The sequence below is a fragment of the Podarcis gaigeae genome, assembly GCF_964106915.1.
Source record: "Podarcis gaigeae genome assembly, chromosome: 8".
In the NCBI taxonomy this organism is placed as follows: Eukaryota; Metazoa; Chordata; class Lepidosauria; order Squamata; family Lacertidae; genus Podarcis; species Podarcis gaigeae.
The window spans coordinates 2408121-2434549 of NC_139684.1; the positions used below are offsets into that span (position 1 = coordinate 2408121).

The following is a 26429-nucleotide window of genomic DNA, read 5'->3' on the forward strand; positions in this document are numbered from 1 at the left end:
GAGACATCAACTCTCGGGAATCTTGTTCAGCTACTCTTCTGTGTCCAGACCTTTGCTGAATGCTCTTAAGTAGCTTCAACCACCAGGCCTAGAAACTTCTGCACTTTCTGAGCGTCAGAACTCTATGCCTGCACAAAAAGAACTTACAGGCATGCAGAATACACTCAACTCTGGTTTTATGGTCCTGTTGCCTTTTATTTAAATAATTTATATCCTGTTTTTCACACATGTCTCAAAGTGGCTTACAAAAAAATAAATAAAACAGACAATGGACAAATTTTAAAACAAAGGTGACCACCAGCTTTTCCTTGGTATTGTGGTGCTGTTCCTTAGCTTTGTTCCCTCTCTCTTTGTGGCAAAACATCTTCTGATGAACTGGCTTTTGGCTCTTTTAGGACCTCGCTGCTGTTCCAGGATTTGGGAGTGGAGCCTGGGATTTGCAGCCCCCTGCGCACATCAAAATCAGGTCAGTCCTCCTCTGCAATTTTCAGGCAGTGTTGTGTTGTGGTTACTCTGTGGACTCCTCTTATATATATTCTTTGTGGGACCGGTGGTTTCAGCATTGTGGTCCTTCAGTGACAAGACAAGCTTAACTAGGGTGATTGTGTGTTTCAAATGCTCAGTTGCAACTCCAAACCAACATCTTCACAGGAAATGCCACAAAATCGAGTTTTACTCATCCCTCATGCCAAGTGAAGGAAACACTCCAGCTGTCATCAGTAACTCTGGAGCAATGTCCTCAGTTGTCTCCACACCACACATCTCCTTTTTATCCTCACAGCAACCCTGTGAGGTAGGTTGGGCTAAGCAAAAGCATCAGGCCTGGGGTCTCCCAGGGAGCCTCATAGCCAAGTGAGGAATTTGTCCCTGGGCCCTCCCTGGGGTGCTGCATCTTGCAACCCACGGACTCTCACTGCAAGGAGATTTGGTTGCTTGTCTGAGGGCAGCCCTGGGACCTGTGGCTGGACCATGAAAAGGAGGAGGCATAATTGCCTCTTGATCAAAGCTCACATGACATTGAGTCCTCCGTCTGCAAATCCTTCTAGAAATGGTGGTGGGAGCCTGTGGGCACATAATTTGAAGCACAAGAGAACAGAATTAGGCAAGAGGCTGTCTGATCAGAATGTCTATACTGGGTCACTTTCACACAGTACATTTAAAGTGCTGTGATATCACATTCTTGCTAGATTAGTTCTACGTGGGTTTTTTTTGCTGCTGGAATTCGTTAAACAGGTTGGTTATTGTTAATTTATTGCTTTGAATATAGCTCAAGTCAGTCGAGCATGAGACACTTAATCTCAGGGTCTTGGGTTTGAGCCCCACGTTGGGCAAAAAGGTTCCTGCATTGCCAGGGGTTAATTCCCCTCGTGGTCCCTTCAGCTCTGCAGTTCTATGATTCTGTGACACTATACTGAGTAGGGCTACCGTACACCCAGAATTGCCCAGACATAGCTGGGATTCGTCTGCCGGAAATAGCGGCTGGGCAGAATTACTGAAATTCAGCCACTCTTTCGGTTTTTGGGAGGGACATACAGGATACAAATGCAATATACAAAGACTCTGCTGTTTTTTCATTTCTGCATGTGGGATTCCACAGTGCTTTTGCTTTGGAAGGAAGAAAATCCTGCAAGGAGCCCTGTCTAGGCGTGATGTCTTGCCCCGTCTTTTGTTGACCCTCTCCCTTCTCTCCGCAGGAACCAAAGTAATTCCCAAGAACATCACGGTGATGGTGGGCACAGACCTGGTCCTGCCTTGCCGCCCAACCTCCAACCTGGCCCAGGCTCGCTGGACCTTCAATGGGCAGGAGTTGCCTGAGGAGCGGGACTCGGTCCTGTACGATGCCCACCTCAAGGCACTGATCATCTTGGGCACCAGCCTGAAGCACAGCGGGCTGTACAGGTGTGTCCAGCTGGAGGAACGCAATGAGCTGATGTCCGAGAGCTACGTGGTCACCGTGGTCTCTGGCCCGGCCATGTCTCTGGAAGCGCGAGCCCCTCTGGAGAACCTGGGCCTGGTGTGGATGGTTGTGATCGCTCTGGCCGCCGTGTGCTTGGTGCTTCTGTTGGTGGTGCTGTCCCTGCGGCGCAGGCTCAAGGAAGAGCTGGAGAAGGGCTCCAAGGCCATCGAGAGCACCCTGGTCTACCCCATTGAGCTGCCCAAGGAGGCCAAGAGCCCCACCTTCATTCCCAGCACCACCTCGGACTCAGACGAGAAGCTGTGGGACCCAGCCAGCTACTACTACTCTGACGGGTCCCTGAAGATCGTCCCCGGCCATGCCGTGTGCCAGAACGGAGGCACCACACCCTCTCCCACCACCAACGGCATCCCCGGGCAGCCCCTGCAGTCTCCCCCGCTCCATTCGCCCAACCGCATCAACCTGGGCAACATCCGCGGCTCTTCCTCCAACGGCTACATCCGCCTCAACCTGGGCGCCGAGGAGCGGCCAGACTTCAGCGACCTGGCCGAGGAGCTGCGCCGGAAGCTCAAGCAGAGGCAAGCGCTGCCTGACTCAAACCCTGAGGAGTCGTCCGTATGAGCAGCGCCTTGGACTGGGCCTGTGTATTATTCCTCAACTACCTCATAAACTAGGCTGGGATCACTGCCCCTGGCTGATTCTACTTCTTTTTTTAAGAAAAGAAAATCCTATTTAAATACTTCCTTCAGACACTTTGGCCCCCAGTTTTTATACACTGCCAAGCCCCCACTACAGGCTGCTCCTGCCTCATTCAGTGTTTTCAGCCGTGCTTCCTTCTGAGAAATCCCCAGGACTTTGTGGGAGGTGTGTTCAACTCTTCCTTTGCCTTCGATGGTGAGCCTGAACCTCACTGGAGACTTAACCATTGGACTGGCAGACCCAGTAATTCAGGCTTGCCCACTCCCACCCCCACCCCGAAACGGCTCTGTGGCTGATGGCAGAGTGGACAGCAAAAGGCAGGGCAGAGTCTCGTTCCCAGTACACAGCTGCTGTTGGGTCCATGCTGTTCTGTTTGCCACTTCCGCTGGGCTAACCAGGAAACAACCGGCCAAATGCAATAGTTGGGCCAGGGTAGCTGAGAGTCTGTGCCCCCCACCCATGCCTCTGAAGGAAACACTCCACCCCAGGGAGTAATGCCACAAAGGGGGGGCCTGCATGTGTGGGGCTGGGCCTCTTCAAGCTCAGATGTCTTGGTGAGAGTGAAAAGGGGTTGGGAAGGTGGCGCAGGGAAGAACTGAGTTCCAGGGAAGACTTGCAATAACTGAGCTGGAGGCTGCTTTGCCTTTTGTCAAGGGGTGGGCCAAAGGGTGGCACCACCAGGGAAGGTGCGCAGAATCTGGGTTTGCCTAAGGGATTGTGGTCAGGTCAAGGCAGAAAGTTTTGAGTGGCAATCTCCCATCCTGCTAAAGCCTTCCAGGCTTATGTTCAATTCAGTGGGGCTTGTGCAGGAGATCTCCCCAGTAAATCACACCCTTCCCAGTCTGTGAGGTGCCCTCCCCATGGCACCTCCAGATGTGCCACCTGTGGTGACCACCTTTACTTACCCCATGGTTAGACTTGCTTCTGGAGGGAGAGAGAGAACCCCTGTGTGTGTGTGTGTGTGTGTGTGTGTGTGTGTGTGTGTGTGTGTGAGAGAGAGAGAGAGAGAGAGAGAGAGAGAGAGAGAGATGCCTCTTCCTTCAAAGCAATTGACTGCTGTGACTAAACTGAGCTTCCTCCCTTCTTTTTTGGGGAATGAGGAGCATGCAGTGTAGATACCCCCCCCCCCCGGCTGTATCCCTGCCTGGTAACCAAGCCCCCAACACAGCCAGACCCTTCCCCTAATCCTGCATGCCTCACACCACTGCCAGCAGCTGACTTCACCCCTCCTCTCTTTTTACCCTTTTTTAATCCAAGAAAAACCCCATGTAAATAATAAGAGGGGCCTCTTGATAACAAGGGTCTCTTGCTCGCCCTGCCCACCTCCCCCAGGCAATTCGTGTAATTTATTTGTTACTGAAATATATTTATTTGATGTAAATATCTGGATATTTTTATATTAATAATAAAATGGAGAATAAGAATAACATGATGAGTACTGTGTTCATCGGGCGTGGGGGCTTCTCTTCCATTGCAGAACATGCCTTCTCAGGAGGAGAGTGTGCATTATATGTTATTAATAATAATTGACGGCAGTGATAATATTGTTAAAACCTCATTGGGTGTACACTGCATTTTACAGAGCAGAAGAGGTCCTTGTCCCAGGCAGACTGCAATCTAAATCAAGATGGGAGAGAGAAGGAAATTGGGAGGAAATAAGGTGAATGTGGTGTGTATCCAGGACCAGCCCTGCTCAAGAGTAGACCCATGGACGTTAAATGGCATGGCTAACATTGTTTTCATTGGCTCTGTACATTGCATTTGGAAGAGAAGAGAGAGGCAAAGGCGTCATCATGGGAGGAAGGCTGAATAAGGGCCATATATTGGGATATGGTGGTGGGCGGTTTCTGATTGCCTCTTCTCGAAAACGAAGCCCTGACAAATTGCTGTGTGATTATGCTAACCTTTGCCAAACTCCAGATATTTTTGACAACACCCCAGTGTATCTCTTGCAATGAAGAGACCTGTAGTTCAAAACATCTCGAGGGCGCTAGGTTGGTGAAAGTTGGTTTTCCGCAATATTTTTATTCCTGGCTATGATGCATCTCAGATGATGAATTGCCCCAGACAGGAGAAACTCTTCTTTTTCTGCCCTCTGGAGGCCACTCCTGGATATTGCGCTGTCCTTTCGTTAGCTTTCCCGACAACTGGGCCTCTTTCCCCGCGATCTTCGGGGCCTGCCCTTGTGACAGCCTGCCAGTCTTTTTCCTTTCGCTTGTGAGCTCATGGAAAAAGAACAGCAGGGCTATAAAAGGGCATTTCTCTGTTCCCAGCACTCCAGAGGGCCGAGCAGGGAGGAGAGGGGTGGGGTGGGAGAGCCTGGAGGAAAGAACCAGAGCTCCCAGGAAGCAGCTCTCTGGGCTCTGTTGTCACAACTGCCAATTTAATGCCTTCCCTGCTCCTGTTGATTTGTACACGCATTTATAAATATGTTAAGGATGGAAGTAATGGTGTGTGTTGCAACAGATTTCTCCTCCCCCACTTATCCTGCCTTGATTCCCTTCTAGCTTCCAGTCTGGGAAAATAATCCATAGTTTCCCCCTGCTACACATGAGGTGCAGATCAGGCAATCAGCTAACAATAACCTTGCAATGAAGAGATGAAATTGGGTGTTTAAAAAGGATTTGCAAGGAAGCTTCTGGAGTGGAACGTGGAATCTCAAGATATCTGTGCATCCCCAGCTTGTGACCTATTTTGGCATCTCAGCATTCAGTTCCTTATTTTCATAGCACTTACAACTTCTTTGCCAAGAGTAAGGCAAAGTGTTTTTGTGTGTATCAATTAACATGGTGCTTCAGCAAAAAATAGACTGCTCTCCACCACCAAAAGAACTTAAAATCTACATTTTTACAGAGGGGGAATAGCGAAGAGAAGAGAGGGGAGGGGAGGGATCTTTGTGAGCAATGAAGTTAAACCTACATAGGCTTTGCTAGAGTTGGCAATGAAGATAAAGTCAAAGGCTTTGTGATCCTTGCAACACCCCTGTAATGAAGATCTGTATTACTGTCAAGTTGTGGAGGATGAGGCACAATCGTTGCTTAGCTCAGACCCCACTAGTGAGTTCATAGCAGAGGCCAACCTGAGGACACAAAATGCACTACTGCCTGACACTACTGTCTAAATGAATCGAGGCACGCTACCCATAGAGCCATTAAGTCCAGAATCAAAAATTTGCTATCTGTACCACAGGGCAGTGTGGATTCCTGGCAGTGACCAAACCTGCTTTGGTGTTGCATTTGGCATCCAGCAGTGACCGATGCCCGTTGGCACTGGCGAGATGGACAGCAGGGAAGCCTATGACAGGTGGCTCCAGAGCCACACTATTCATCCTCCCAAGAACTCTGGGAGCTGTAGTTTGCTAAGGGTGCTGAGAGTTGTTTGGAGACCCCTGTTCCCCTCTGGGAGTTGCAGAGTGTTTACAACCAATCCCTCTTCACAGAGAACTCTGGGAGGGGAGTAGGAGACTCCCAACAACTCTCAGCACCTTAATAAACTATAGCTCCCAGAATCCTTTGGGGAAAGCCATGCCTGTTTCATGGGCTTTAAATGGAGGGTGTGAATGAGGCCGAAGAGGGCAGGCAGGTGTCAGCTGGCGGGCAGGATGGTGGGGCAGTGCCACATTTGCCGTAGCGGAACAGCCTTCATTGTGGCCAGATCACTTCCCCGGGTGGAATAAGCAGGTTACTTGCTTCCCTTTTTGTTTATTGATTTTAAAAATGATTTGTGGGGGAAAACCCCTAAGTTGAGAATCATTCATGGGCAGATGCAACTGGGAGTGTGCAATGACTGAACGGATTGTAAGCTCTTTGTGGCAAGGATGTTAGTACTGTATGGGGCAAGGCTGGGTTAATTCCTTAGTTTTTCACTGATTCGTCTTAAACTAATAGATCACTTTAGCACTGTGCTCTCTTTTTCCGCACCTCGACAAAAGAGCTGGACTCTGTGGCTCCATCACCAGAGCTGTTCTGGGCTCCTCCTCCTGACTCAGCCCCACTCCCATCCAGCTGTCATTTTTTTTTATTTCAAGACCTGGAAACTCTCTAAAAGCACACTCAGGTGCTGAGTGCTGATGGCGCTGTCCTCAAAATAGAGCCCTTTAGAAAGAAGAGAGAGATAACAGCATGCTTGGGAGAAACGTAAAGTTCAAAAGAACCAAAAACACAGAATCATAAAATTGTTGAGTTAGAAGAAATTCCAAAGGTCATCTAGTCCAACCCTCTGCAATGCAGGAATCCAGCTAAGGGATCCCTGACAGAAGGCCATCCAGCCTCCATTTAGAAACCTCCAGTGAAGGAGAGTCCACCTCTTCTGAGATAGTCCACTGTCAAACATCTTTTACCATCAGAAAGTTCAACCAGCTCAGCTCAATAAGGTCTGAGTATGGTCGGCACCCACAGAGTGCTGAATGTCAGCTGGAAAAGAAAAGCAGAGGGCTGGGTGGCGTCAAATGGAGTTTCCTGGTGGAGAGCAAGGCTGGCAGGCTGAATCCCTGAGCAGGAACCCTCCCATTAGGAGGTCAGGGTACACTGCAACACTTCGTTGCAGGTCTCGCTTAACAGATAAATAATAACCATATGTCTTCTAAGATTCACTTGTGTAAGAATAGAGGCAGCCCCAATAGAAATGACACAAAAAGGTCCAGATAAGAGCTGTCACAGTGTGACATTGGAATGGGTTTGGAGATGTGTGTTTTTTTATAGGGTTTGAACTCTTGAAACAGATGCATAAAAGAGGCCCCATCCATCTATATATGTCTGCAGGCAAAGGATGGGAAATGGGTAATGCTCAGTTGACTCTTCCCAGTCTGCAAGGGGTGGGGGGCAGGTCTCACTTTGGCAGAGAGTCTTTTCCCATGGCCTTAGGTTGCCTTGATAGTTCCTGTGTTATGCCCATCCTGTCCACTTAAAAAGAAACAGCTGGATTTCAGGCAGGAGCATGAAGCAAATTTGGAAAGAGAGCAGTGCACTTCGGGGTCACGTGGCCGGTGAGGCCCAGCTCCCTCTTTCGAGAACTGAACACCAAACTGGTCCCCTCCAGAGGTTTTGGGGCACATCACTCATCGGTGCCAGTGGTGTTGGGGAGGGCTAGTGACTATTATTGGCAGGGGATGTGGTAGGCCTGAGGCCCATCCCAGCAACCAATCCCACCCCCACCCCACCCCGAAAGGAAAACAACAATAGAGGAAACAGAGACTTCATCCTCTCATCACTGTCTTCAGCTGAGCAAGAAAAAGAACGCAGGCATTCTGGCTCCCAAGCACACACACACATTCCCCCATTAGGATTTGAGCACAGATGGCTTCCCGTTGCCTGCCCTCGCTTTTGTGCCGACACACAACTCCCTTGCCATGTTCTAAATACATCCCACCAGTAAAGACTGGGCTAAAACTGTTTTGCCCAACATGCTCCTCTTTTTATGGGTGTGAAAGATGGGAGATGTCTCTGCATGTGTCAAAGCTGTGGGCAGCAGACCAGGATGAGATTATCTACGTATTCTGTCTGTGCCCCCCCCCCCCCGTTTTTAATTGTAATATGTCAGATGTCTTCCCAGGGTGAACTAGAGAGGGACTGAACTGACACAAAGCATTTCACAGCTGCTTCACACACATTGAAACTAGTTGATTTGTTTCATCTATATTTTGAGAGGGAGGTGGAATTCCGTTAGGTGGGAATCATCGTTTCCACCCACCATTTTGCTTCCCACAAAAACGCCTGTCCCAAGGAGCTTTTTCGATTGGGGGGAATTCAAAATGGCTGGCACCATGAGAAAAAATGGCTGCCACTTAGCAGCAGCAGAATATTGAGAGAAACGTACACTTGCTTTTACACAGTGGGCAGATCGTTCCCCCAGCAACTCATTTTATTCAAGAGCTGCACTACAGTTAAATACTTCCCTCCAAAAGGACAATGACTGAAGCAAGCTTATTAAAAATATAAAGTCACAGTATGCCGTTTCATAAAATCCTATTTTTAAACTTGAACTGCAAGAAAAAAACATTTTTTACATGTGGGTTTCTTTTTTCCTTTTGTTGAAGAAGACTGTCTTGCAAAAAAAACAAATAAACAAATACAATTTATTCAAAAGTAGATACAAACATTTTTGGGAGAGGGAAGGGGCGCAACCAGAGATTGCCAGAGAATCCTATGCAAAAATCAGAAACCAACCCCATTGAGCTCAGTAGTTTATTCCCAACTAAATGTGCTGAAGAATCAGCTATATCATTCAGAGAAATGCGTTTTTGGAAGGGGCCATTTCACAAAGGCATTTCTCCTCAAATTGCTGGGACAATTTTCTACTTTTTGGCCCAATGTCTGCTTCTCCCCAGCCCTGGCATGGGCAGCAACACAGACTCTGCTAGAGCCTGGTTTTTAGGCCCCTCAGCTGCAGGAGCCCATTCCTCAGTGCCAGGCGGGCGTGAGAAGCTGAGGCATAGGAATGGCTCCTCAGAGCTGGTCTTCCTGATAACAGCAGCGGAGTTAGGATCTCCTCGCTTTCACAGTGCACAAAGCAAATGGCCGTATGGAAAAGGAATATGCAGACTGTTTAAAAAGCCTTTGAGCTTTGATTTTGTTCCAAATACGACCAGTGGCTTGTATTGATGAACCAGCCTATTCTGACTGTTTACAGCAGCCTTGGGCAGCCTGGTGCCCTCCAGATGTTCTGGACTACCACTCCCATCAGCCCCAGCCAGCTGGAGTGGTAGTCCAAAACATCTGGAGGGCACCAGGCTGCCCAAGCCTGTGAAGTCAATTCTGTGCAGCCAGGAAATGACCCCTCTGCCTTGCAGAATGAGCCCTGTCGCTGCTCAGCAGGGGGCCGTGGAAGATTCGCTCTGGGCGGAGGACGGAGGCGGCCTGCAGATGAAGCAGCCTGCGTCAGAAAGAGCCCCGACACAGCCCTGTAGATGCAAACAAAGGCGAGAGGGGCTGGGAAAAGCACTGTACCACAAGCAGATTTGGCCTCCTTCCTAGCCTTTCCCACAAGCTGCAGGAACAGACTGGTGCTGGAGTGCTGGCTGAGAGATGGCTCTGGCCCCGTCCTCTCCAGAGTTTAACTTGGCCACCCTCCAGATGATTAAACTTAATTGAATGGCCGTGAGGGAACAGGGGGAGAAAGAATCCACACCACCACACCAAACTGTCCGGCCCCAGCATGAGAATTTCAGGCTTAAGAAATGTGGAGAATTGGCAGTTCCTAGGTCTAATGCAGGAGGGACAGCGAGGTATTTTCAGATAACGGCTGCTGTGCTTTGAGGAAATGGGGGTGACAAACTCATGAACCCTAGAAACCAAAATAGTATGTTCACACGCCACCTTCTTTCTCTGCTCTTCAGTCTATTCCACATTAGGGACCTCTAGTTTAGTGATACTGAGACTTTTGTTTTATTTTCCCTTTTTTTGCAACTAGCTGGAAGCAGGTGACTCTGACTCCATGTGGCAGTTAATTTGTGTTTCTTTTAGAATGCATGTTTATCAAGCATCCACCCTGATCCGTTTGCACAAAGTTTGAGGTGAAGCTTGATGATATCAGCTCTGCTTGTGCATTTATTCTGATTTGTTTGCAGGGAGAGGATACTGCATTGCATCAGGCATGTGTTTTCCCATCACTTTCCTTATTGCAAAAAGTCAGATATTTTGGAAAATGGGTTTATTGTGAAAGAGCTCCAGAACAACTTTAATTGTGCAGCTGTCATTTTCTATTGTGTGAGCCTACTCCCACGCAGACTGGAAGGTCCCATAGAGCTCTAATTCCTGTTACAATCCCACAACACAACTATCCCCACAGCTAAAGTGGGTGCCGCCGTATTACACCAGCCAGTTCACTCGAGGGCCCTCCCCCCCAAAGTTGAATATTTGCGTATTCATGTTCTTGTTCTTGTTGTTACTACTACTAGTAGTAGGGGTGGTGGTGCACAACAGCTAAAATGAAAATGTAAAGGGAGGAAGAGAGAAAAGAAATGGGCAAAAGCTAGCTGTCCAAATCCATGGAGGAAGGGATCAGTTGCAGGAGACATAATGGCAGAAGTGGTTTCAATCTTTGCGACTTTAGCACAAAACCAAAAATTTCCATTCTTAGGTTGGCTAGTAATAACAATTGGAAATAATTGTTTTATTTTAATCTTTTAAAATCTTTTTTAAAAAATCTATTTTAATATTTATAAACTACTCTTCTGTGTAGCACCCTGCTTGTGGTTAACGCTTAGCTGGAATGAAATATTCAACGCAGCAATAGAGAAATTAAAATAATAATTTATTTGTCAGACAAATAAATGAGAGGCTCAGTGGTATATGGTTACCAAGCTCTGGCCTGCCCTCTTGCCATCCTGGCCAGCACTTATATTCCCTTAATCCAGCCCCCTTTGCTCCTCCTGTGGCTGCCTCTGTCCAATCAGCCTGGTTGAATATTCCTATTGGCTGTTTGCTAGAACCAATCACAAAAGATACACCCATATCCTCCTGTCCTTATAAGGGAGACAAAGAGCTATATATATGACAAATAAGTAATAATATATCTTACATGGAATCTTAATTACCAGCTCACCTCTTGCCCTCCTTGCCCTATTGCCTTCTAAAACAAATGTTTAATCTTACATTTTTATGTTCAACAGATGTCAAGGATCTTGAGTTTCACATCAATATTGAAAGATTTCCTTCATTTGAAAGTTTCTAAACAAATGCCTGACAACCATATATCAAGAGTGCTTGGATGGCGTCTTCTGTCTGGCAGGGGGGCTAGGCTGGTGGCTGACTTAATTTCAGGATAAATACAACTCTTACAACCATATGAAATAAGAATCTAGCATTCCTTAAATCCTTTGCATAATTACATTTAAGCCAATATATTTAAGCTAATATATTTCATTCACTTATCATAGGTAGCCTTTTAAAAGAATAAAGCCTTTGTAAAGTAAAAAGGAACTCAGTAAAAAACAGCTTTAAAAGATTTCCCAAAAATGCTCTCTTTTCTTCTAGCCAAGCCAGTTGCCTTTTTCACTGCTCTTGGCCTTTCAACCTTAGAAAGAAGATCTGGCTCATTTTACTGGGAGGCACATTGGTATTATTTTACTTTTTGCCCATTCCTAATTGTGTTTTGCAATCTGCAAGGTCAGTTGTCTGTAATTCCCCCTTTTTATGACTTTGAGAATTGTTTTTCTGCTATAAATCAATGGGGCCCCCCTTGTCTTAGGAGAAAAACCTCTTGCCAAGGTTCTTTCTGCCTGGCATGAAACATTTGAAAATCCTTTTTTAAGCTCATTTTTAAATACAAGCCTTGATTGCAATATATAAGCTCTGATAAAAAATGCAGGCTTATGACTAGATGCCTCATTCCCCCCTTTCAAGCTCAAGGACCTTCATCCCAAGTGTCCTTGATAGCTTGACCTTCATCATATTCCTGAGGTAAAGCTCTGTATAGGGCCATGATATGAGGTAGAGTTTCATTTGAAACCATCTTGCTAATTGTACTTCTAAAACATGAAATGATACATGGCATCATACATAAAACCATTACCACTACTGTCAAGAAAAACAAGCAAGACAATAGTATCCCTTTGAGTCCTGTGACATTAGGTAACCAATTGGTGAGCCATCCCATATCCCATCCTTCCCATGTTTGTACTGGGACATGTGCTATATTCTCCATCTTTGTGGCCAACACACGGATTGCCTCACCATTATCAGAAATGTTAAAGCAACAGGCATTCCCTGTCAAGTTCAAGACTCCACATAGGCCTCCCTGCCTGGCAAGTACATAATCCATTCCCATTTTCAGCTGCAAAATGGCGGCTCTACTTTCATCCAACTGTTGTGCAATAAGTCTCAAACTCTGTGCCGTTGCATTGGTTACAAGTTCCACTACTGCTTGCAATCGAATTATTCTGTTTAGATTATAAATAGGATCCCGTGCCCCTTGTATGAGCTCACCAGGATTCCAGGAGGCAGGATCATAATAGGCTATAATGCGCTCTGGCGGCCAATCATCAGTACCGCTCCAACTTTGGGTACTTCCTCCTGCTATATGAGAAATATCAGCATTCCTTCGTGTTCGCCTGGCCGAACTAGTGGGCATAATCCACATTGGTGGTAATACCCAACCCAAGAAACAAGTCCCACTCCATTTGGAAGGGAGCTTTTTGTATGCCCATTCTCCACATATCCACCACAACCATCGGGTCTGAGGTTTTTGGTACGTGGAGTACAGAAGGCGAAATACCAAAAGAGGTAGAGAGTTCACAGTGCAGTATGTTAGATTGCCTTTTTCTGTCACAGTTATGTTCCACACCACTTTCCATGCGTGAATAAAAGGAGGTGCACAGGGCAAGGTATTCCGAGTTCGATAGGTAGTACCGTGTGCCCAGGTATGACTATTCTTAATATAATCCCAAGTATAGTGACAATGAGAAGAGCCTATCATGGGAGAATCAGCTGCATCTGATGATTTATGTACACAGAATTCCCCTTGTACAGGTATAACTCGTAATGGTTTAGTTGAGTTCCATCCGGGGAAATTCTGTATTTCTGTTTGGTGTGGCATTTCGCTTACCATACCAATGGCATCTAATGGTATCGGTAATAAGGGCATACCTCCCTCTGAATCATCTGGCCCAAGAGAGCAAACAAGGCAATTGGTCCTATTTGCAACATTGGCTACCATTTCAGCTAAACCTACCCACATATTGTGGTCATGGCTGAATCCATATTTAGCCAATTTGGTCAGATTCAAGGACCCTTCCCCTTCCCAAGGGATCAGGATTAATAATAAAATCATGTTGATGTCTAGTATATGCATTCCTTCCACAAAAGATTACCTTATTGTGATAGCAAATAATTATTAGCCCCAATATAATTCCCCCAGTGACAGAAATGGGGTACCACCAAGACCAAAACATATATCCCGAGGATCCCCAATGAGTAATATCTCTGATAATTGTTCCACAAGGGGGCAGTCAATCAATTGTGCACGGCGTGCGTTCGAGGGCCCACCTGTTAAGAGAAACAAAAACACGGGAGAGAGATTGCACTTGTCCCTGTGTCACATGATCTCCTATTTGTTTAAGGTCAGCTGGAATATCCTGAACAAAGGAGGGCGGTCTCCCATACAGGAGCTCAAAAGGTGACAACTTAAGTCTTTTTGTGGGTGCACACCGAACACGAAACAGTGTTATGGGTAACACATCTACCCATCCCAATCCCGTTTCCTGGGTTAATTTTGCCAATTGGGTTTTCAGAGTCCGATTCATTCTTTCAGTTTTCCCTGAACTCTGAGGCCTATATGCTGCATGCAGTCTCCATTTTACTTGTAGGACTTCCCTTCCCATCCTTCTGATTTCTGAATTTTCTTACGAATATCAGAAGCGCACTGGGCCACAAATGTAGCAGTAATCATTCTGCTGTTTTCAGGGGCTTCAGGGTCAAAAGGAGTCCATATACGATAGGCTTCTTGCAGCCTCTCTAAAAAGTCTCCTGGACTCTCATTTGGTTTCTGTTCTACTTCTGAGACTTTAGACATATTAGTGGGCTTCTGGCATGCCCTGCGGATACCTTGCACAAGTGTCTGGCGGTAGGTGGTAAGTCTGGCCAGGTGAATTCCATTGTTTGGATCCCAATTAGGATCTTCCAAGGGAAAGTTATCTTGGAGATGACGGTCAATATTAAAAATATTTCCCACTCTGGCCTGCTCACGCAAATATATCTGTGCCTTTTCAATTATGTCTCTCCTTTCCTCAGTGGTGAAAAGAGTATTTAGGAGCTGGCGACAATCTGTCCAAGTAGGGCTATGAGTATTTACTATTGAAGTCACCAAGTCCATCATAGCCTGAGGTTTTTCTGCAAAAGATGGGGTGTGTGTTTTCCAATTCATCAGATCTGTAGTTGTGAATGGAATATATTGCAGGGTCGAAGTTCGAGGTGGCCGTGGTCCGGGTTGCCCATTAACCAGCGCAGGCTCCTCAAGTGCATCAAATACTCTTCTAAGAGGGGCTACTACGTGATCTTTCTCTTCGCTTTGCTCTAGGGGCCTCAAATCATAGGGGATGGTATTTGTCCCAAGGCGTTCTTTTAGCAGCTTTATACGCCTGGCTGTATTGCTTGCTGACCGATCAAGGTCTCCCTGTAACTTCTGTAATAATTCTCTAGGACTTGGATGTACAGGGGTTTGGGGTGGGCAATCAGTTGTTCCACTAAAGGAGACTGTAGATGCAGGTCTATTAGGAGTCACAGGTGGAATAACCACTTCTGCTTGGGCTTTATTATAGGACTCCAATGCCTCCTGAAGATATTTATCATAATCTATCAAGGAATCAAGCTCTGTGACTCCACTCCCATTATTCATTCCACTTTCTTGCCTTGGGGTTACAACTGGTGGAGTGTTTGAATTAAGCTCCCTTCGATGTGGAGCATAGGGTGGAGGTGGAAGCACCTCTTCCTCTGGTCCCTCAAAAATGGGTTTGAGTTTATTTGGCAAGATTCCTTTCCTAGCTTCAGCTTTTACAGCCAATAATTTGCATCGTTTGACTTTGCATTTCCTTATCCATGGAGGATTTTTATTTAATGTGCTCAGCCAGGAATCTATATATGGAAATTGTTCTGGGCACCCTCCAGTTTCTTTGGCGATATTAGACCAAAGTTTGCTTACTAAATTTATATCAGAAGTTCCCTGAGATGGCCATTCAGTAATTTGTTTTGGCCATTCTAGTTCACATAACGTTCTCAAGCGCTCTGGCGTCATTTTGACTCCATATGCCCCTGAGAAGGCTTTCTTAAAATTATTTAACATACACTCAAGAGGTGTATTTTCCCCCTTTGAACCCCCAACTCCCATTGTATGGCCCTGTGAAGTATCCACTCAGTCACTCGCACACACACTTCGTGAGTTTCCTTGCCCAGATGGAGTCGCCTCACTGGGAACCGAAGTACTACCCACTCCACACTCAGGTCAGCTACAGATTGCTCTGTACTTTCTCACACATACAATGCGCTAGATACTTCACCACACTCTACCTCCCAATTTTCCCTTTTCCTCCACCAGACCAACATCTGATGTACCCAACCACCTAGCGTACTCAGTTTCCCCTTACTGAGATGCAGAAGTTTGATCAAGACTTCTCTTCCTCCTAATTAATTGGAGGGCCAAAAATCCCTTTGTGCACTTACCCTTGGTTGGTTCCCTGTTTCCCCCCGGTCCGTCGCCGCCAGTGAGCAGGGTATCAGACAGACGAGTCTTCTGCGTTCCCCCTGGAAAAATTTACCAGTGCGCGCTGGGTAAGCAGTGGTCCTCTCTCTTGTACCCTGCCCAGTAGGGCGAAGGGGCTGCGTTCCAGCAGACCACTTATCCGAGTCACAGTGGCACCATAAAATGTAGCACCCTGCTTGTGGTTAACGCTTAGCTGGAATGAAATATTCAACGCAGCAATAGAGAAATTAAAATAATAATTTATTTGTCAGACAAATAAATGAGAGGCTCAGTGGTATATGGTTACCAAGCTCTGGCCTGCCCTCTTGCCATCCTGGCCAGCACTTATATTCCCTTAATCCAGCCCCCTTTGCTCCTCCTGTGGCTGCCTCTGTCCAATCAGCCTGGTTGAATATTCCTATTGGCTGTTTGCTAGAACCAATCACAAAAGATACACCCATATCCTCCTGTCCTTATAAGGGAGACAAAGAGCTATATATATGACAAATAAGTAATAATATATCTTACATGGAATCTTAATTACCAGCTCACCTCTTGCCCTCCTTGCCCTATTGCCTTCTAAAACAAATGTTTAATCTTACATTTTTATGTTCAACAGATGTCAAGGATCTTGAGTTTCACATCAATATTGAAAGATTTCCTTCATTTGAAAGTTTCTAAACAAATGCCTGACAACCATATATCAAGAGTGCTTGGATGGCGTCTTCTGTCTGGCAGGGGGGCTAGGCTGGTGGCTGACTTAATTTCAGGATAAATACAACTCTTACAACCATATGAAATAAGAATCTAGCATTCCTTAAATCCTTTGCATAATTACATTTAAGCCAATATATTTAAGCTAATATATTTCATTCACTTATCATAGGTAGCCTTTTAAAAGAATAAAGCCTTTGTAAAGTAAAAAGGAACTCAGTAAAAAACAGCTTTAAAAGATTTCCCAAAAATGCTCTCTTTTCTTCTAGCCAAGCCAGTTGCCTTTTTCACTGCTCTTGGCCTTTCAACCTTAGAAAGAAGATCTGGCTCATTTTACTGGGAGGCACATTGGTATTATTTTACTTTTTGCCCATTCCTAATTGTGTTTTGCAATCTGCAAGGTCAGTTGTCTGTAATTCCCCCTTTTTATGACTTTGAGAATTGTTTTTCTGCTATAAATCAATGGGGCCCCCCTTGTCTTAGGAGAAAAACCTCTTGCCAAGGTTCTTTCTGCCTGGCATGAAACATTTGAAAATCCTTTTTTAAGCTCATTTTTAAATACAAGCCTTGATTGCAATATATAAGCTCTGATAAAAAATGCAGGCTTATGACTAGATGCCTCATCTGGACAAAGGTGAAGTATAACATAAAACATAAAACCACACTAATGCGATATATTAAAATTTCAAAATGAAAATCAAAACAACTCGACCCCACACCTGAAAACAGCAACACATTAAAATACTGTTCAGACCGTAGTAAACAAGCCCCAAACTGCTTAAAAACCACATGAAGCAGGCTGCTTTTAAAAGTCTCTCTGAGAAGAGAAGCTACCAGGCTTCCATCACTTGGGAGGCCGTTCCCTAGAGAAGGCCCTGGCCGGAGAGCCTGCCCACTGGACGAGTGAACAAGCCGGGCCTCCCAAGCTGATCTCCAAAGGACAAAGAGGTTCCTACAGGCACAGGAGGTCCTTCCATTTACCTGGCCCAAAATTCTGTCCCCCCCAGGCCTCTCTGTCAAGCCCACAAAACTCTCCCCAGGCCACCACCCCCTCTCCACAAGCATTTTTCTCTGGCTGAAAAGTGTCCTTGAACTTGCCTCCTGCTTGCCTGCGTGGAAAGTGGAGAGGATTGTGCATGGAAACGACAGGCTGCTGTACAAAGGTAACATTTACCTTTGCTGCCCCACCCACTTTTGCTCCTGGTCCCACCCCCACTGGGGACTGACCAGAAGCAGATGCATCCCTTGGGCTGAAAAGAGGTTCTCCATCCCAGGCTTAGAGCTTTGAAGTATAAAAACAGCACTTTGAATTTCAGGGCTGGTAGGGGGCCATATTTTTAAGCATCTTAAAAAGCAGAAACATCACCTTGCCAACAAAGGGCCGTCTGGTTCAAGCTATGGTTTTCCCAGTAGTGATGTATGGAAGTGAGAGCTGGGCCATAAAGAAGGCTGATCGCCGAAGAATTGATGCTTTTGAATTCTGGTGCTGGAGGAGACTCTTGAGAGTCCCATGGACTGCAAGAAGATCAAACCTCTCCATTCTGAAGGAAATCAGCCCTGAGTGCTCACTGGAAGGACAGATCCTGAAGCTGAGGCTCCAGTACTTTGGCCACTCATGAGAGGAGAAGACTCCTCAGAAAAGACCCTGATGTTGAGAAAGATGGAGGGCAGAAGGAGAAGGGGACGACAGAGGATGAGATGTTGGGACAGTGTTTTCGAAGGTACCAGCATGAGTTTGACCAAACTGCGTGAGGCAGTGGAAGACAGGAGTGCCTGGCGTGCTCTGGTCCAGGGGGTCACGAAGAGTCGGACACAACTAAATGACTAATCAGCAAAGGGGGCCAAAGCTGTGGGGTGAAGCAGGGGGAGGTGGCAGGGTGAACATTACCCCTCTCCCTTCCATCTTCTGGAACAGCTGATCTGTCAGGTGTAAACTTTTTTTTGAAAAGGCTCCTAGAATTCAGGGCAAGTATGATAGGGATTCCCCGCGACTGAGTGAACTCCTGTTGCTCGGCCCCTGCTCCTGCCAACCTAGCAGTTCGAAAGCACATCAAATTGCAAGTAGATAAATAGGCACCGCTCCGGCAGGAAGGTAAACGGCATTTCCATGCGCTGCTCTGGTTCGCCAGAAGTGGCTCACTCCTGCTGGCCACATGACCCGGAAGCTGTACACTGGCTCCCTTGGCCAATAAAGCGAGATGAGCGCTGCAACCCCAGAGTCGTCCGTGACTGGACCTAATGGTCAGGGGTCCCTTTACCTATGATAGGGATGGTGGCAGCCCAGCCAGGAAGCTCAGAGCAGCCAACGCAGAAAATTGTTCCGTCTCCATCTTTTCTCCCAGGGGAAGGCAGGACAAGAGGAAGTGTGTTTGCCAGTTCCCCTACCATGGCAGTGTGATAGGACAGTGGTTTGTGGGAGGGGGGGGGACATGTTAAGGTTTAAGAATAAATGGAAAGTTTTAAGCAGGCCGTCCCTGCCCACCTTCCTGGCACCATTTGCAGACTCTCCAAGTGCAGCCATTCTCCAGGAACTGTCCCTGTTTCACATTTGATCCTGGAATGTCTCACTTTTTCTTAGGATGTCTCTATTTTCATCAGAGGGTAAGTTGGAGGGTATGGAGTTATGCGACCCCTGAGCCAAGGAGATAAGGTCCTATACAACTGCTAGAAGACACCTGAAGACAGCCCTGCATAGGGAAGTTTTGTTAATGTTTAATGTTTTGTTATATTTTTATATATGATAGAAGCCACCCAAAGTGTCAGATGGGTGGGGCATAAATAATAAAAGGACGAAGAAGAAGAAGAAGAAGAAGAAGAAGAAGAAGAAGAAGAAGAAGAAGAAGAGGAGGAGGAGGAAGAAGAAGAAGAAGAAGAAATAGGACATCCCTATTTCCATAGGAGAAATGTTGGAGGGTATGCCCTGGCATGTAGGAAGAAATCACAGCACATTTTATGCCTTTTCCACAGACACTCTGTCTTGGGCAGTCCCTGTGAAGCATTGCTGCTCAGAATCCTGACCCCTATGGCACAGATCTCCACATGGGCTGATTTTCCCTGGTCTCATTGAAAGTTTGGCGAAGAACCTCACAGGTCCTCAAGGGGCACCCATTATCGTAGGGGATTTAGCCTCCCAGCCAAGGCTTTCCCCTCCAGCCAGGATGGCTCCAGCCTCCAGCCTGAGAAAAAGCAGGCTGGGTTGGGGCAGTGAGTTCATGCTGGATTATTAAGCAATGTTAGAATTGCCAGGAAAGTTGCTGAGGATTAGCTGCTGAGGGCATTGGGTTCAAGTCCAGTGCAAACTGTAAGAAAAGGCTAAAGTGTATTGGTTGAAAAGCTCCCTCTCTGTGTGGGTGGGTGTAGGAATTGTGTGGGGTGGGGGTGGTAAAGGTTTATAAAATGATTAACTTTCTCTCCCTCTCTTTAATAACTGGACTGTTTAAAGTGGTATCATAGTGCTTTAAACGTTTGGTGGGAATGTGGCCCTAGAAAGGATGTTGTAATAATGAGAAAATGTTGGCTTGGCCTAGAACGCCTGTGCTTCTCTCCCTCCCTTTCTCTCTGTGCACACAACAGACAGCTTTTCCGGCTCCTCAAGAGGCCTGCAGACTCCAGCGCATCTCCTTTTGCGTTGTGTCATCAAAGACTGCCTGCTGCTGGTCCTTTCCAGGCTCTGCACAATCGGTGTCACTGGGCGCCTGGGCACACCATGGTGTGTGCGTGGGACGCAAAGTGGCCTCTTCATTGCCGCTGCAGAGCACCCTTCAAGTTCTTCTATCCCATTAAGCCATCACTAAGCAATCTTGACAGGAGTTCCATGCTACCATCTTCCATACAAGCAAGAGAACTGTGAGCTTGAAGGCAACAAACTCTCCCCATCCTGACACCGGGCTTGATTTCCCTGATGTTTGTGGGAAGCAGGCCATCCCAGGATATTTTGCCGCTTGAGGTGAAATGGAAAGTGTTCTCCCGCCTCCTCCTCCTCCTCCTCAGCCCCCCCCCCACCATCACTGCTTCCCCTTCCTCCTCCTCCACAAAGGTCACTGCCTGATGCAACTGGAGACAGCCTGGGAGTTAAAGGAGGCCAGATCTGTCGCCCCTCCCAGCTGCCCAGAGTCTGCCTAACCTACCTCACAGGATTGTTGTGGGGATTAAATGAGGAGGGGAGGGGGAACCATGTGACCAGCTTGAGCCTCTTGGAGAAAACATCTGGAGGGGACTGATGGGTGTTCTAATCCAAAATACCCAGGTTGGCAAACGGCTGCTTTTAGGCCTAGGATTTAAGTGACAGAATTCCAGGTGCGGCCCCAGAAATGTAGGGGTGAAGGACTCCAAAGTGGGCAGAGGGGCAGGGGAACTATGCCAGTGCAGTGCAGTGATTGGAGAGGCAGCAGTTAGGACTGACAACCTTCTCAAAACAGAACTGATTTAACAATATTATCACTGAGCGTGAACAAAGTACATTTCCCTTGACACCAGGTGACTTGGGCACCAGGTTGTGGGTGCCCAGCGATGCACACTCAACGTGACGTCATGGTGTCGCGTGTGTTCTGCTCAGCCTCTGCCCACTGCCACTGCCAACCACAGCCGTGCCTCTCTGCTGCTGCTGCTGCGGAGACCCGACTGGGGCCTCGGCCTCTGCTGTGGGGCCTCTCTTGGGGCCCACTGTGGCTGTGGACGTGCTTCCGGAAGTGTGGGCCAGCTTCCGGGGTGCATCTGCAGCCACGGTGGGCCTTGGTGGAGGCCTTGCATTGGAGGTCTTAGCCTGGTCGCCACAGTGGTGACGTCATAGCTGTCAACTTACAGATTTGAAAATAAGGGACCAGCAGCCTTGAAAATAAGGGATTTTAGTCAACCAGCTGCTGAAATATGAAGTTAAAAGGGACCAGATAATTTTGGAGAGCAGCACCAGTTTTTAGCCCTTCGTTTCCAGAGGTTGCTCCTCAAGACACCAGCTGATGAAACACTGCAATTAAATAACTACAAGCAGCAACCACTTTTCACGCAAAACAAAGTCCAAGCTATGAAGATGCTGCTGCAGTTCTGCATCTTTTCTCTCGTGCTCCATCTGCAGCTCTCAGTTCCATCAGGCGGGGCAGGAGGAAGGGGGGGGGAAGCGCCCGAAGTAAATCCACAGATCAAACCATCTATGTTAGTCTACCACTACAAATCTATGGGAGAAGCGCTTGCGGTCCTTCCTCCGCGTTCCCCCTCTATGGTTAACACCTGCCTCCTCCTCCCTCCATGGTTGCCCTCACTCTCCTCTCAAGGCTCCTCAGCAATTCATAGCCCGCACCAGGCTGCCCATCTCATCCGGGTCCTTTGGCAGCGCAGCTGCAGTACGGCCTAGTGGGGGCGACGGCGGCGTTGATGGGCAGAGGGGAGGCGACGGAAGGGCCCGAGGCTCCCACCAGTCCCGGTGTGACATCACAGGGCATCACACGTGTGACATCACACGTGCAACACATTGGGTCGCCCAACGAGGCAGCCACAGTGGAAATGTTGTGGGTGCCTAGGTCCCCAGGCCCCCTCAGAAATGGCACCTATGCTTCTGAGTATACATGTATAGGATGGCACTTACCTGGGAGGAAGCCTCAGTGGAATCTTTAGGGCTTGTCCACACTGGAACAAAATATGGCTTTGCAGCTGCCTGCCCCCCATTACTGTAGGGATGTCCACATTATGTCTTCCCCAGTCCAGTGTTGTCCTGGACCTTATCCCCTTTAAATGTGGGTTTTTTCAATCATTGGGAAGTCCAAAATGACCAAGATCAGGAAAACCCCACATTTAAAGGGATAAAGGACAACATAGGAATAAGGAGAATGCCATGTGGACACCCCTATATTACTGGGGAGACAGGCAGTTGCAAATCCACATTTTGCTCTGGTGCAGACAAACCCTCAGTTCATGAAATTATACTCCTTGGGATTTTATCTTGGCTCAAGTGCTGTTCAAATTTTTTAAATCACGGATTGAGCAAAGAAGTGGAGCGTGTAGTTATCCAATCTGCAGATGGCCCAAAGCCAGCAAACACTTTGAAGGAAAGAAGCTAGAATTAAAAAAGAGCTTTATAATTAGGTCTGAAAGCCTTGGTCAATTTATCAATATGATGGATTGATTAATTCACTAAATTGTGGGTTTAGAACAGGATGTTTAATAGGCTTTTAAGAACTTGAGAACAGTTGCAGTGGGTGGAAGAATAATGGGCCACGCAGTTTGATTTTCAAAAACAGCCTTCCCCAACTTGGTGCCCTCCAGATGTTTTGGAATACAACTCCTATAAGCCCCAGCCAGCACAGCTGTATGGTGCTGGGGTTGATGGAAGCACAGCCCTGCTGGCTGGGAATGATGGGGGGGGGGGGTGCTCCAAACTCTACAAAGTTACAGCAAAGGCTGGTTTAGGTTGGAAGAGTGGCATTTAGATTCCTTTGGGCTCCACGCCTATCAGCTTCTGATTCCTCCTTTCTTCTTATTGGTTGGCAACAGGGAATCTGCGTCCCTCCAGATGTAGACAGACACTCATTTCCAGGGGAAATGGGAGTTTCAGGCTAGCAATCTGGAGTCTCACAGTTTCTCCATGTTTCTGTTCCTGATACTTCCAGGCTCCAGCCTTAACACACCAGAGACTGCCCTCACTGGGAATGCTCACTTTCTTCCCGGAAGCTGATTCCAGTAGTTTTGAAATCCAAAGCTGCCTCCATGCACGCAAAGTGGTTGTTTTTTCAGTCTTTGGACAATGCATTCATTATGCTTCCCCAAACAATATATGTTTTGTGTCTTTTGCAATTTAGTCAAGAGGAGCAATTGACTGCAATACTCCTCTTCATCATCTCACTTTGTGCTCAGATGCTGCAGCATTATTATAATCAGCAGATGATTGATTAAATGCTAAAACACAGAGACTGGAGTGGGTGGGGAAACCTTCTTTTAGAAGCTCACAACCTCAGTGACCATAAAATTAGGCAAGTGGGTGAATTAAAAGAAGCAGAAGCAGAAAGAATCTGGGCAAATGAATTTTCAGAGTGTTCTATGGCACCAGAAAGTCAAAGACTCCGTGGCATGGAGAAATTGGGGTGAGTTCTGAGGAGAGCATCAGAGTTGAGAGAGGATTTAAAATTAAGAAAACATCTGAGGAGCATCTGAAGGAATTGGGTAAATTCAGCTTAGAGGAAAGAAGATTAAGGGAAGAGAGGATCAGACCCTTCAAATGTTTAATAGGCTACGGTAAGGGATCTAGAGATTCACTTGCAGGGAGGCTTATCTAGGGGCCAACAAGAGAAGCGGCGGCAGCAGAGCTGTGAGTCACAAGCACACAGAGCCCAAGCAAAAGGGGCAAATGGATGAGCATCAGGTCCAGCCCCACATGGCATCCCCTGATTGTGTCCCCTCTGAAACCAGAGAGCCTCTGCTAGTCAGTGTGAACAATATTGAGCTAGAGGGACTAAGGGCTTGACTCTGTTCCTGGTCCAAAGCTGTGGAGCACCGTTATTGGAGAAATCTGGATGGAGCTGGAATTTTCTGGCCTTCCGAGTCTCTGATACTGGCTTTCCCTTCATTTATTTAGTGACTGAGCTAGTTCCATTTTTATCTCACCTGTTCCTAAAGGCACAAGCCAGCGCACTTAATAAGAGTTTAAATTAAAGTCACCACCTCACACCTTAATCCTGGCTGTTTGGATGACTGCCCAAAGAGGAAGGCTTTTCAGAAAGTATTTTTGGGCTTAGACTCAGACAGATCTCTAGAGGAAAAGGTTTCCCCAGATGTGGGGCGGCCACCATAAACACCGCAGTCGAGAAGCCACCCCACACCCCACACATCCCCTCTGTTGTTTATATACAAGTTCTAGCTGCAAGCCAAACACCCGCAATGCTTTGCACAGTAATCTGGCTGTGTGTGGGTAGCATGGCTGGGTGCCAGGGGCAAGGCATGCTGGGGGGGGGGGGACCAACAACAACGAGCTGTCCTGGCACCTGTGGCCTCCCGCTTTGACCAGCATCTGGATGGCTGCCAGGTGGCACAGTGCCCAACCACCTACCTCACCTGCCCTCCTCGTGGGAGGAGGAATAAGCCTCCTCTTGCACTCTGAGCAGTGTTAGAGGCAGCCGGTCTCCTGACCCTCGAATCACCTCTGCCCTAAGCTGCAATCAGAGGTTTCTGGCTTTCTGGGGGAGGAGCATGACCTGCTAGCAGAGCAGGGAGCCAGATCGCAGCAGAAGCGCACCCTGCGTCTCTCCACCACCAGACACTGGAGCTTTAATTAAACAAACTCTCTGAAATTAGAGGTCTTCAGGCTGCGTCTGGTCAGCACCGCCTGCTACTTTGAGGTCAAGGGTGCGTCTCCTGCCGAAATAAGGCTGAGCTCAGAAGCTGGTGGCTGCGTGATTGCCGTCTTCTAGTCTACTGCATGGGTACAATTCACATTGCAAAGCCAGCAGAAAGATTGTGTTTGCCCTTAATGATGGCTCCCAGTTACACTCTCTGTCTGCAGGGGGCTATTCCTTAGCCCCATATGCAGCGCTGACCCACCCATGAGGCAAGGTGAGGCGACCGCCTTGGGCAGCAGGATCCACAGGGGCAGCAGATCCAGCCTCCAAGGACTGCATCGCCCACTACTGCTGCCATGGTGACAGAGACGGCTGCGGTGTGCTCCTTGGAGGCTGCATCTGCCCCCTCCGCTCCTCAGCAGCCGCTCAGAGAATATGAGACATTGCTGACCTCCTCCCACCTGTAGGGACAAAATGGCAGGGGCTTCCCTCTGGGGTCTCCTTGGCTCTGCTCTCGCCTGGTGAAATTCAGAGTGGGGCCCTTCCCCCAACCTGCATGCTGGCCGTTGATTCCCATTTAAATCCAGTAGTAATGTATGGAAGTGAGAGCTGGACCATAAAGAAGGCTGATCACCAAATAATGGATGCTTTTGAATTCTGGTGCTGGAGGAGACTCTTGAGAGTCCCATGGACTGCAAGAAGATCAAACCTATCCATTCTGAAGGAAATCAGCCCTGAGTGCTCACTGGAAGGACAGATCGCGAAGCTGAGGCTCCAGTACTTTGGCCACCTCATGAGAAGAGAAGACTCCCTGGAAAAGCCCCTGATGTTGGGAAAGATGGAGGGCACAAGGAGAAGGGGACGACAGAGGACGAGATGGTGGGACAGTGTCCTCGAAGAGACCAACATGAGTTTGACCAAACTGTGGGAGGCAGTGGAAGACAGGAGGGCCTGGCGTTCTCTGGTCCAGGGGGTCACGAAGAGTCGGAAACGACTAAATGACTAAAACAACAACAAGGTGGATTTGATTCCCCGACCCTCTTCCCAATGTAGATCTTCACTCCTTGTTTGTTTGTTCCTGATGTAGATCTTCACTCACCCCTCCTTCTTTGGTGGGATGGTGGTGCCATTTTGTGGCTGCCTCAGGCAGGGCTTGCCCAAGGTATTTTGGCATCTGAGGCAGACCACAAAATGGTGCTCACCTCCCTGCCAGGGAAGAAGGGGTGAGTGAAGATCTACATCAGGAACAAGGGGGCAGTGAGAATCTACATTGGGACCTGCTGCGTCTGCGAAGCTGCCTGAGGTGGTTGCCTGCCCTGCCCTGTGGGTGGGCCGGCCCTGACCTCAGGTGCCAAACATATTGGGCCAGCCCTGCTGAAATATACTAATCGAGTCGAGAATTATTCATTCAGCTCATAGTGGTGAGGAGGAATGGAAGTTTCCCCAAAGTTTCTGCTTTATATACCTAATTTACACAATGGGCCCCACGTGATTGGCTAATTCCAGAATTCTCCTGTAGGCCAATCAGGTTGTGGATTCACTTCCATCTGGAGCTGGATTGGGTGGCTCCTGCAGACCAATCATACTTCTGCATTGTTCTAGGACCAATCAGAGTGCTGCATTTTGGATCCTATTGTTCTAGGACCAATCAGGCTGCTGCATTTTGGATC

General features: G+C 47.6%; 1 protein-coding gene across 3 annotated transcripts in view; it reads left to right on the forward strand.

The window, feature by feature from the left end:
* Positions 1 to 4041, forward strand: part of SEMA4C (semaphorin 4C) — a 62236-nt gene extending 58195 nt beyond the window's left edge. For 2 of the 3 annotated variants that reach the window (XM_083753236.1, XM_083753235.1), the window contains exons 14-15: positions 396 to 466; positions 1695 to 4041. In XM_083753236.1, coding sequence (XP_083609362.1) covers positions 396 to 466; positions 1695 to 2536 — 913 coding nt within the window. In that variant the 3' untranslated portion in view covers positions 2537 to 4041. The remainder of the gene's footprint in view (positions 1 to 395; positions 467 to 1694) is intronic. The other variant, XR_014567563.1, reaches the window with a different exon arrangement.
* The last annotated feature ends 22388 nt before the right edge of the window (positions 4042 to 26429 follow it).